A 13,220-nucleotide genomic window follows, 5' to 3' on the forward strand; every position below is an offset into this window, starting at 1 on the left:
GGAAAACAAAGTTTCCCACCTCGATGTCACCAAAAATGAAGCAGTGCTATGAAAGAAACAGCAGGAAGAACTGGACATATGACAAGTCAGGGTCAGTAACAATCACCAGTCAGAAAGAGCATATGAAGCTGGATCTCTCACGTTGTCATATACAGTACAATTCTCATGAAGAATTAAGAAAGCACACGGTTATATCATCTGCCCCTACATAAATTGAGTGCAAGTTACAGCATTATATGAAATAGACAATAAACTACTGCCGAATGTAATGCTATGTTGCATGTAACTCAGCTATTATTGCATTTCTACTCTGCTGGAGAAGACCGAGACTATTTGGCTTTGTAGTTACCTTGGTCCACTGCAAGATATTACTATTGCATGTGTAAATATACCAAATCTTACTATGACAAAATGTATCAGAAGTACTTCTCTACTAGAGACATCTTGTAATATAAAATTCAGAACTGCAAATCCTCTATAAATGTAGCATCTATAATCACAGCATTGCAAAAATAAATGAACCAAGTATAAAAGCACCAGTAATGCTCTCACCATCTCCCAAGTCTTCACTGTTGTAGTACAGCATTATAATTTTCCCAGACTTACCCTCATTCTCCTATCCAGAAATGTAGTCTAGGAGGATATTTAGCCTCAGATTTCTCCATGGTCTCTGTACATATACCAGTATTAAAAGCTGTGGCAGTACTAAGAACCACTGAAAGTTTCCTAACAACTAAATATTCCATCTGTTACCAGAATATACATGTACACTGGCACAGCTTTTGGAAGTTCCCTTGCAGATCAGTTATTCTGATCTGTTGATCTACACATACTCAGTATACCCATTAATATCAAGAGTTGGATACACTCAGCATGACCAGAGTGACTGAGAAATGTAACTGTGTGCTGAAGTCACAGTGGGTTTTCTCAGACTCTTGGAACATCTGCCATACTGCGTATGTACTGTTCTTGCTCCATCTAAGGAGATCCTAAAAATGAGATCCTAACAATTAGTGGAATCCTAAAAAATGGTATATTGCACTGTCTTTGAAAAGCCAGTTCACAAAGTAAGGTATTAATATCACTGTGTACTATAAGCTATCAGCAAAAAAAACCAATATTGCACTTTTCTCTGCCTATAATTTAGGTGATATGTAGTGTGCTGGTTTGACTGAAAATCAGTTAATTTTCTTCATGCAGCTAGAAACCTTTCTTTTTCACAACTAGCATGCTCATTATTTGGACTTAGTTTTAGAACAAGAGATAACATCCCAGCACAGAGCTAATGTTTTTAATTGCTCTGGTCTGAGAGCCAAGGACATTCTGAGTGCTCTGCCCACAGGTGTGAGGCATCAAGGAAGTGGGGCAGAGATGGGGCAGAGCTTGACTAATATCCAGACTGATCAATGAGAGTACTCCATCCCATTAGCATAATGCTTATTATTTAAGGAGAGTTGGGACCTTCCAGTCTCTCTCACATGTGTTCTCTTTGCTCTTGGAGACCTGTTCACGGGAGTTGGGTTCAGGGTGTTTAGTTCAGTCTTTTTGCCATCCTGACATTTTCCAGAGGTCTCTGGGCCTTTATGCCTTTTTCCTCTTTTTCCCTCTCTCCGATCAGCTGCTCAGGACCAGGTGCTGCTTCCTGGGCCTGGCTGCTCAGTGTGGGCGGTGTTTGTGAGGAATTGCATTGAGTATCTTTTATTTTATATTCTATTTCTATTTTATATATAAATACTAGTAGTGTATTAGCGCTTTGTTATTTTACTAAATTGTGTTTATCTCAATCCAAGTTTCTTCCTTCCCTTATGATTCTCTCCCCTATTTGGGGGATGGAGAAGGGGTGAGTGAGTGGCTATCATGGTTGTATTGCTAGCTTGGGTTGAAACATGACACATAGATACAGGTAAGTGCCTCTAACAGAAAGAGACTAGCATTCCATGCCTGAAAGAGACTCCCACCTGCAGATGGAAGTCAGTCAGGCCATTTAATGTCTGAGAAAATCCATCAGCTTCACCAGAGCATGTAAAGAAAGTCTAAATCCTAAGTGTATAGCTTTCTACCACCAGTTCTCCAAGTCTTGCTGCTGTTGCCCACCTCCTTGGAAGCAGAGCTACCAGTGTTTAGCTTTGCAGGGTGCTCAATCTCCTCCTTCCTCAGCCCACTCAGGCCTGGACTCAAAAGTCCTCAGTTTCATATGAAGGAACTTGATCTTCCCTGAAATCCCACTCTCTGAACTTACTCTCTAATGAAAGCCAGATGCTCCATTCTGTTCCTAACAGAGGTCAACATTCGTTTGGTAGCATACAGCCAGCTTGCTGCATGGGATTTACCACTACCAACTAAGCAAGGGTCATCAAGCTTCCGACAGTGTTATAAAAATGATCACGGTGATACTTCATGAATTACCATAGGTTTGCTTTATAAAGGTGAAAATGAAAAAGTTGGTTTAGAGCTGTCTTAGATGGTTCAATTCAACCCAAAGCAGACAACATACATCCAGGTGCCCATTAGTACAACTGTCATAAGAAGGCATTTGGATCCCATGTTGCAGAAGAGGTTATACTGACACTTAAAACTTCATTTTCTTCTTGCACAAACATTGAAATACTAAATAAATAAGCATTCTTTATTCCAGTTAGCTAACTGTCCTAAACAGGTTCATAAGCTGCCTTTTGTTATTCCACTGTGTCCTGGTTTATTAAAATTACCTTTTACAGGTTTTGTTATATATCAATTAACAGAGGTCTAGCAAGGTCTGTTCTGCTTTTGTCATTCACACTCAATTACATGCAGCTCCACACTTCCCATTGTCACTTGACAGAAATCTGATCACAACAGGTAAGTGGGAAGGATGAGGGAAGTCCCATGATGGACTGAGCGGCCGGTGCTGGATGATTGAACGGGAAAAGGTGCAAGGAACAGATTTCGCAAATGGTCTAGTGTTAAGAAGAAACCTCCTACTAGATGGCTCACAGGGTCCTTGCCCTATAAATGAATGTAGGAACATACAACCCAGCAACTATGGAAATGCAAATCTGTAACGAAAAACATATCCAGAAATAGTGCTCAGCATCTGTCATGACCACAAAGACCTCTGCAGCCACAAACAGTGAAAAACATCACGCTGCAACTCATACAGCTCACAGTCTTTACCTAGTCCTTGGCTTTGTCTAGACTCATTAAAAAAAGAGCAGCAACAAGCCACTACCTAGGGGATACTTGTGACTTCTAAGGTTTTTGCTTATATTGCTGCGCAATATATTTAGTAATACATTCTGTTTTCAGAACTGCATCATTTTATTTCCTCATTGCTTTGTTTTGAGAATTTGTCTTTTATTTGAAAGGTAGAATTAAAGGATGTAGACAAGCTCAGTGTTGAGACCTTCACCTAGCTTTCTGTTCACACACACACTTACTTATAAAGACGATGTTACCTGACAGTTAAAAAAAGCATGTACACTTATCCTAATTCAAATATATATCCCTATTCAAATACATTCTGGAAAACAAAACAAAACCAACCAACCAACCAACCACACCAAACAAAATCCAACACATTTCATTCTCATTTACGCTTGGCCATATATTTTATTCCTATGCAAAAAATCTTCTTCATTTAACTGCACTTGGAAAACCATGCAGTCATCAGTAACACTGGACTAAACCATGAGGAAACAGAATTCTCGTGAATGCAGGCTGCCATGTGTGCAACTTGGGCTTCTCCATCTCTTCCTTATATACCCTTTCTTTAATGGCATCAGAAATGTAAAAAGGAAAGCATTGCTTCTTTGAAAAGCCCCACAACTGTATATCATGAGATCCAAACAATGGAACCACTGTAGACTGTGATATTATTTGGCTACAAGAACATGGAAATAATCTGCAGTGGTCTTAATTACTGTGGTTCATTGCTATTTCAAGATGACACTTCAGTCTATATATGAAATGTTAATCATATTTTTGTATTACAATCCCCTAGTATTCCCCACTATTGATCAATCCTATGAAAATACAATAACTGATACAAAAATGTCCCAGAAACTACAGTTTTTGGTTTTTTTTTTTAAATACCATGCCACTGGGCATCATGACTATGAAAATTATTACTATTACACAGTACACATTCCATTTAAATGTAAAATACTGCCTTCATTAAGAAACTCATTAGGAAATTAAATTATGCAAAGCTTTATCAAATTAATTAACTGTATTTTGTGGGTCATCAGATAACTTTTCCATTTTGTCATTCAAAGACCTATTATTCTTAAAACAGGGTGCTGTAATTAGCATGTCATTGACAGAAATAGCAACTCAAGACTACAACATTCTACTAGATGACGATCTTGTACTGCAGGAGCAGAACTTTAATTCTCAAATATGGATTGTGTAACTCTCTCACTGACCTTCTGTACTGAACAAAAGGAGAGTAACTGGTTTTGTCACCAGTAGCTAGAAAGCGTAACAACAAATGAATCTTGCCAATTTATATAGTAAATCCAAATACACAGGAAAGGGTGAAGCTAATTTCTCAGACTCCTTTGTTAACCTAAGATTAAGTACTGTAAAATATTTAACCTTGTTTATACTAGGTGAATACTTGATTGAATGGAAGATCTAAATTTTGTAATATATTGTTTATTTTATTCAGTATTGGTAAAATTTAATTACAGATTTGTAAGTTTTATGGCTTTCCAGTTTCCATTACTTAATTGAGCTACTTAAAATACATTTAATGTATTTGGTCTTATTAGTAAAAATTGAAAAACAATTTTTCTCAATAACTTATTCTTCAAAAGCTTACTTAAAATAATTTTCTCCAAGAAGGATATGAGAAGACAACAGGAAAGCGCAAAACAAGGATCTTATGTCATCATCATATTCTTCATGTGATCTAGAGTTAAGCGTTCATGAAGGCTTGTTTTACAGAGCGATGTTAAAGTTTCAAGACCATTTAACCATTGTTAAAATACTTGCTGAAATGACTCCTCCTCTGAGACTTATTAATTTCAGTTTCAAGTGAATCTAAATTCCTCCCCATCCCTCAACATATTCATAAACTCAAACCAGACCACTTCAATTTAATTTTATTAAAAACTAAGATAAATGTCACACAAACTAATTTCCACAATGATGACACAAATCCTATGTTCTTTTTGAAGTGTTGGTCACAAGGAAAATCCACTGGCCACTCCTAGAGCTCACTTTAGTGCAATAAACCTACTCACAGAGGGACAGCTGGACTACAGCAATGTTGCTGTATCTACTACAACAGGTTTGCTACATCATTGTAATGCAAATGTAGATTTGTAAGCAGGATCTTGATTTCATCAGGGGTAACCTGAGAAAATAAAGCAAACAGTATGTAGCATAAACTGAACTGGAAAAAAAAAAAAGCAAACAGCAGCAGATTTTCAAACCTCACAAGTGAAAAAGAACAGGAGAAAGGAAAGTGTATCTGCTGTGTGGTGGGAAGAAACAGAGAACAAAGCCAGTCTGCACATAGGGTCATAATGTAAATGTAAACTTTAATTTTGTTTTTGATGAGATTAATGTAAAGAATAAGTAATATAAATGAAGGTACAGAAATGGAGATGATCAAAACAAGAAGGTTGCAAATCACAAATAACTTACTGCACCCACACTGGGAGAGGGAGGATAAAATCAATCCCAAAACACCAAAGCACTTTCTCAAGCAATCGCAGATTCTGTAGTGAACTGCAGGTACTATTACCAGAGTCTAGAACCATAAACGTACTGTCTGGACTTAACAAGAATGAAAAAACATTCAAAGCAATTGCAGCTCTTCAGGTCTGAAGTACTGCATGGCATGCACAGCTTCAGATGACATTCTTGAGTGAAAACATTTGAATACAAAAATGATTAGAATTTGTACAAAAGGAAATTGGGGTATCAAAACACAGCAAGCCAGACAATGGGATATAATATATTTGTTATATAAAAGAAGTGGAAAATTCTGAGCACTAGAATGATAGAAACAAAATGAAATTAAACAGAACCTCCCAGCTCAAAAGCATAGTCCAGCATTTTGGGACCAATAAGAAAATCTGCAATAAAATGGAAGACCTTCAGCTGGATAAAAAAAGAAAAAAAAAAAAAAGTTAAATCTATCACTGTGATCAAAATTATTACCAGCAAATACTGTGCCACAACTGGGAGAAAAAGAAATGCTAATGCCTTTGTACAGAGCATCGCTGAGATCTCAGATGGCATCTAACATACACTTCTGTTCGCACACATTCAAGAACAATTAACTCAAACCGGGACACACGCACACATACAGAAAACCTATGAGATCATTTGGAACCAAAATGCTTTGTTTGGAAATGAAGAATAACTATAGTTTTGTTGTCAGAAATGAAAGCTTAGAGAAAATTATACATGCTCTGTATCACTTTGATATTAATTTTCAATATACCTTCAAGCAGGTGGAAAGTATGGAAATGTTCCAGCGAATGTTAAGCTTGCATACTTAGGCAGTTGTACTTTCTTTCTTTCTTCCAGTGCCATAGCCCATGAAAGTCAGCAAGGCAACTTCAGGAGTTAACACATATAGACAATGCGTTAAAATTAATTTCTGCAGTGTTAGGCAAGACGTAGTCTGTCTTCTTGGGTTAGTGACTGTATTTTCCCTTTGAAGTTCAACTATGTGTCTTTGCTAACACATACATCAACTGCATTTACTGCAACTGCTGAGAAATCATTGAAGGTAAAAATACTCTGTGACTGTGGGTAGTGTCAATAGTGTGTACCAGAGTGAAGAAATTCCACTGCCCCACCATTAATTGCTCCATCAAGTAGTATCTGCAGTCTGACCATTATAGAGGTGATGTGTCTGTACAAGGTCAACTGAAATGAGTCCTGGATCTTCCAAAGCTGTGCTTCCAGTCCTATTCACATCCTCACCACTACAAAACCACTACTGATTTGAGAAAAATTTTGCACTTCTGGAAAACCACAGCCACACACATTTTCTTCAATACATAGCCCATTACTTCAGACTGTAAACCCAAGAGAAAATGCAACAGCAATGCACTATATAGCTTTGTTTAGGCTTTCAGTTGCACTAAGAACTCTAAAAGCACTATCCCCAAGACAGAGGTGCAAATAAGTATCAGAAGTGACAAGTATCCCAAGTCAGAGGAATAGAATTCTTAAGAGTTGGACTGTACTCACAGTTCTGCTAGTAGCAACTTTGAGATCTCCTGAAGAAAACTACTGGACATTCTGGTATTTACAGATATAGAATGAAGAGACCTGATGGATCTGCCATTGAAGAAAAATCATGTATCTGTAACATTACTAAGAAGTAAAAGTCTCCTACTGATGTTTACTGCTCAGCAAAGCTCTGTCATTGTGTTTTTGTTTTTCTTTATTATTTTTCTTTTAAAAATAAAAACACTGTTAAACTCATTATTTATGCACTGATATTTTCTGTGCAGGATGTACCAAGCTTCTGTTTCTCATCTTAAAGCAGCACGAGGAACACTAGAGTACAATGCCTTTTCATCCCTTTTTCTCAGTTATGTTTCTTGATTAAGTGCCAGCTGATGCTCTACATACTCACTGTTGGCAAGAATATCTCCTACTAGCCTGTACTACTTTTAAAGCTAGGGAGTATGTACCTAAAAGAGGGTGAAGTGCAAAGGCAATACATCTGCCGTGAGTGCCAAGGCTGTTACCTCCAAGTCAAGCGATATGGACTAGCTTGCACGTCTGCTCCCATACTGTCTGTAGGGTGTGTGGTGGGCCACCATCCTTCCTCCATCTGGGTTTTTCTAACCTATATTTGGATTACTGCATTCACTACAGTAGCCACTGGAGTCAGCCACAGCCACTGCAGACATGAACTACTATGTACCTACTGTAGGTGGTTGAAACACTAGAATCCTAAAACAAAACAGAAAGCAAGATAATATGACATCCCTGACATACTGTGACTAACCTAACATCTCAATGAGTTCATGCCATTTAAACAGTCATAGAAGCTGGACAGACTTGAAGCCACCTCTTTCTATTAACATCACATACATATATTCAGCTATTCAGGACAGGATTTTTCAACTAACTTTCACTGTCTAGTTTATTGCTACGAATTCATTTTTGGATAACGCTGACAAAGATCTCTTTTTCACTTGTGTGAAGTATTATCAGAAAACATGTTTCAGTAGCAAAGAAAATTCAGTTTACTGTTCTCATTCCCAGTGTACAATGATCCCTAATTTTGTGCTGTTCGAGGAATTAGGGTTCTGTTAATAGAGATTTAGGTCCAGTATCCATTCCATCAATAAAAAACAAACTTGTAGATGATGACACTGCTTGAAGAGATAACAGACTAACTCTGAAAACAATCCAGCTGTGTTTCTTTTAGTTCACGACAGCGACAGAGAAAAAGCCACTCCATTTTAGCTCGCTGCTAGGAAAATACTCCATTTGTTTCCAGCTATTCAAAGAAATTGAGTCTTAATTTCAGGTCATAATAAAAGTCACACATCCACTCCAATCCAGTCACCCTACAGAAGTACTCTGGGTGAAATTTTAGTCTCCTTAGTGCTAGAGACTGCTTTCACATTGCCTTCAGCAGTTTCATTCTTGAAACTTGAGTTTCAGGTCTCCTAGAAAGAAATTCTGACAGTTGTTATTTCTTGGAAAAATAACTGGGCAAGTTTAAGTGACTTTTAGCGAACAAAAGCCTCCACCTGACTTTTATAAAAATAAGTTATTAATTCTTAGGTCAACACCAGAAACACTAGTCGTGTAAAAGTGTATTTGGAAAGCTGTATATATGTGATAGGAACACAAAAACTACATACTGATCCATGCTCACATAAACATTTTTTGTTTTAAAAAAAAGCCTAAAAATCTCTAAAGAAAAAGTATTCAAAAGAACTGACCAACTGTTCACATTCAATCCCTGGTATATCCATGATCTAAAAGGTTTACGCTCACAAAACAAGAAACAGATGATTGTATGCTTCTAAATGCTTCTGAACACTCTTAGCACAAACCCAATCTCATTTTTACTAGCTTAGATAGCTGATGTTGGTGTTGGTTTAGCCAACAGGAATGCAATCAGCAGCAGGTCTTACTACTGAACCTGTCATCAAAGCCAGAAAATAATGCTTTTCTACAGCTGAAACAAGAATGGTTCCTATTTAGTATGTTACCAGTTAAGTATGCATTACAGGATCCAGTGAAAACCATAATCTAGCAGTGACTACCCTAACTGTACAGTACCTAAAAAAAATTTATGAGAACTTGTTGCATCTCACTTTCATGACAGGCTATGTTTGAAATGTAAACTAATATTTATAACTATTTCAAAATATATTTTGTTTAAACCTAGCACTATCACCATCCACTGGAAAATATGAAAACAGCGGGTTTTTTTGTATTTGTAGCACTTCACATTCACTTCTGTCTTACACAGAGAGAAACACAGAGCACAAAGACAGGCAAAATAGCCACAGCGTTTTTCCCAGCAGCCTTAGTGTCTCATTCATTTGCTGGATGGATTTCACTGTGTTAGCTGGTGTCTCAAGGGCAGCCTGAGACTCACACATTGGAAGTTTCATGCATATTTGAAACTGAAATACACAGAGGTGAGGAATGACAGGATTCCAAGGCATTATTGTAATGCAAATACAAATAGTAATTGCTTTCAAAATTAAATGGATTTACTACAACAGCCAACAGGGTTGAATCCTGGATTTACTATAGCAGCTAAGAGGGCTGTATCCCATGTCCTCATCTGCAAGTTTGAAAAATCATGCGAAATACTTATGAAAACATTACTGTGCACCTTCCCATGTCCCTATTCACTGTGTCCCTATTCACCTAAAATATAGCACAGATATTAAATACCCTCGTTTATAATCATTAGCTCCTATCTTAAAGCTCAGATGAATGACATCAACTCCCTTCTCTGAACATATCTTGTTTAACTTTACAGTGGAATATTTTTTAGGTAATTCCTTGCAGCCACTTTTGCTTTGTCTATTTATAACATGACCCTTATATTTATATATAGATAATGAAATTTAAGGATAACAAATAAACAAAACCACATATACTTGTGATCTAGTTTGCACATATCACATTTTTATAGCAAACTTTTAATAAAGCCTAGGGAAAACACATTTCCATGAGTGAAGACCTATTGAAAACAAAACAAAAAACTAAAAAGTAGAAATTCTTACCCTAAAAAACTCTTTAGTGGAGCCAGAATCTAATGTTCCATAAGCAATTTCTGTTTGCTTGGAAAGATCCTCTGCACTTTCAATGGGAGACACCATCCTCTCCACCGTCAGGAAGGCAGCTAAGTTAGCCGTGTAGGATGAGATTATGATGAGGGTAAAGAACCACCACACACCTCCAACAATGCGCCCAGACAGGGATCTAATAACAAGTATGAAATGAATTTGTAAAGTGAAATGAAAGTCGTAAAAAGAAGACATATTATCAGTTTTATGCAAATGATGCATTATACTACAGGGAATCATTTCAGGTTATCTTGCAGCACAGCTCTGTATGCTATTTTGAGGGGAAGTCAAGGCATACTCCACTACACCTCCTGGACTTGTCTGAAACCAGGACTCCAGAGCTTACTTTAGGCAGAATTTAGTGATCCAGTTCTTCAAAGTTCTGAACATCCTGAAAGGAAACTGCTCCCATCATAATGCGCTATATCTAACACATAAACTTGTCATTCCCTCTGAAGTGAACTTGCCTGACATTGTGAAGAGGATCAAACAAAATCAGTGACACAGTGCTTTCAGATAAACTGGTATGCACTTAAAATCAAGTACCTTGAGATTGCTTATTTTCCTAAGACATTCAGACAAAGACTGATTTCCACAAAACAATGGTTTATGATGCTGTGGACAATCCATAGTGAGAAACAAACAGCATTATTTGCAATAAAAACTGGCCCACAGAATATCCATAAACTAAAAAGTGTACACCACTTTTGAAAGACACAGGTATTTAACAAACTGTGGACTGGACATGAAACAATCAGTGATAACACAGAAAAATGGTGAAGAAATAATATTTTTAAATAATAATAATCTGAAGTTTTTAACTGCAGCAGGTGGGCTCTTATGGATCTTTGCTTTGCATCTCCTGCTCAAGAAGAGAGAAGAAAAGAGAACTCAAGAAAATATATAAAACAATATGGAGCACACATCTTTGAATACTAGAAAATAATGGAAGAGAACTATTGATACTGCCATTATTCTCAATCTTGACTTTTTTTTAATCATCTTTTAAACTTTGAAATTACTCACTACTTTGTTTTAAACAAGACATTATAGTAAGAGCACATAATCTTTAGAGATGTGATTAATTATTTGCCAGAAATGTGCATGTAGTTGAAAGTCTAGTACCACGGTGTTGCAGTAGCTTAGGTATGTCTTGATGTGTCTCCCATATCTATTAAGCAAACAAATTAAAAATCACTTACCCAGCCTACTGTATTATGAGTGAGATTTTAAATTCTGACAAAATATTTATATAGATATATAAATAGATATAACTCTATATATGCACATTAAAACATGATGGTCACGCAAAGCTGATTTATTAAACTGGGAACAAAAATAAATAGAACCAATTCTGGACAAACTATTTTTACTAATTGCTATTATAAAAAATCTCTGTGATAATTCAGACATGAAAAGACTTATTCCATGTCACAACAGACTCACTCGTTCACTCTACTACATGAAAATCAAGCCAGATGAGGTTCAGAATACGTTATTAAAAAGGATCATAGAAAATAAATTATTTCAAGTTCCTTTTAAACTGAGATGTATTCTACAAACATGCTTTCTGTCACCTTTGAAAAAATACTATATACTTATTTTGACATGGAGGCAATCTGTGTACAAAATAATTCTGCAATTAAAAGATTGAATTATGTGATAAATTTATGTGATAAATATATTTGCAAGGTAAAATATCTGGTAAAAAGTACGTAGTAATTGCTGATTTTACGGAACTTCATATTGTATTGATGACATCCGCTATAAACAAACATAATCTTCAAAACACCATGATTTCAGCAAACAGAGCTGCTGCCAACTTTGTAAAAATAAGCTCAATGCCAATCCAGATATTGCACTCTCATATTATATTTTGTAAGTAAAACTTTTTTGAATGTCATTTGTATTAAAATTTTCCCATAAGGTCTGTCCCAGTTAAATAAACCATTTTTTAATGTACATTTCAAAAGGTTTCTAAAGATTGCTAATTCTATGTTAGTAGGAACCCACAATTGTACAAGTACCTTGTTTATCAGATCATTAAAAACTAAAATAACAATTTCTGTGCAGTTACCTAAAATAGCGCACCATGCTTTTATACTTACAAAGGTATTACATGGTAGTACTGAGAGTACACTCACATCTCGAAAAAGATGAGGATAACTTTTCTAAGTTATCATTCTCTATTCTATTCCTTTGTTTCTGTGCTATGTGGCAAGATGATGGTCCAGTCCAGCCTTACTCAGCACCACCTTCTATTTCAGAGTCAGGAAGTCTTAGTTACTTGTCTACTCTACAATTCTTACAGTGTTTGTCACTTTATTAGAGAAATTATAGTAGCAATAGTATAAAACTTAACGTCACAAAGACATTTTGCTGATATTTTGTGATTCCTTTTTCTATCTGCTCCAATTCATCTGTAGGGAGTTCAAATTCCATAAGTGATGTTCTTGGTGCAAGAACAAAAATAACTGAGGTGTTTTCAGCCCTCTTCTATTTTTATAATAAACACATAATATACAAACTAACTGCTTTCCTCAGAAATATGTTTGTAATGAAATAAAGTGGTGTTAAACACCTCACTGAAACTAAATCTTGAATCTCCAAAATTATTAGAGTTTTACACATCTTTTATGATGACCATTTACTGTTGTTATTCTTACATCACCTTTCAAAAGTTATCAAACCGTGCACAACAACTGTCATGCTTTAATAGCCAGTAAAACAGTAATAAAAAAAACCCCCAACATCGTTATTCTACTATGGCCTTGATTCAATAAAAATAATTTTGTAGCTAATGGAGGATTTGCAGACAACTAAACCTGTGAAGTGTATAATCAATGGAAAACCCCAAAGGACTGTCATTAACACAGCTTCTTGAGACCTGAAACCATTGGCTGTCTCTTCACTGTCCCCTTTCTTGTATAACATTCTTAT

The 13,220-nt window shown here is 36.2% G+C and overlaps 1 protein-coding gene across 7 annotated transcripts in view; it reads right to left on the reverse strand.

Moving 5' to 3' along the window:
- Nucleotides 1–13,220, reverse strand: part of GRIA2 (glutamate ionotropic receptor AMPA type subunit 2) — a 98,864-nt gene that overhangs the window by 7,047 nt on the left and 78,597 nt on the right. For 6 of the 7 annotated variants that reach the window (XR_010651346.2, XM_065837705.2, XM_065837701.2 and 3 more), the window contains exon 12: nt 10,218–10,416. Coding sequence is in view for 6 of the 7 variants with exons in the window: in XM_065837705.2 (XP_065693777.1) it covers nt 10,218–10,416 (199 nt within the window). In the remaining variant the exon portion in view is untranslated. Of the gene's footprint in view, nt 1–5,508; nt 8,634–10,217; nt 10,417–13,220 lie in introns of those variants that run through there. The other variant, XM_071807760.1, reaches the window with a different exon arrangement.

The sequence above is a fragment of the Patagioenas fasciata genome, chromosome 4 (genome assembly GCF_037038585.1).
Source record: "Patagioenas fasciata isolate bPatFas1 chromosome 4, bPatFas1.hap1, whole genome shotgun sequence".
In the NCBI taxonomy this organism is placed as follows: Eukaryota; Metazoa; Chordata; class Aves; order Columbiformes; family Columbidae; genus Patagioenas; species Patagioenas fasciata.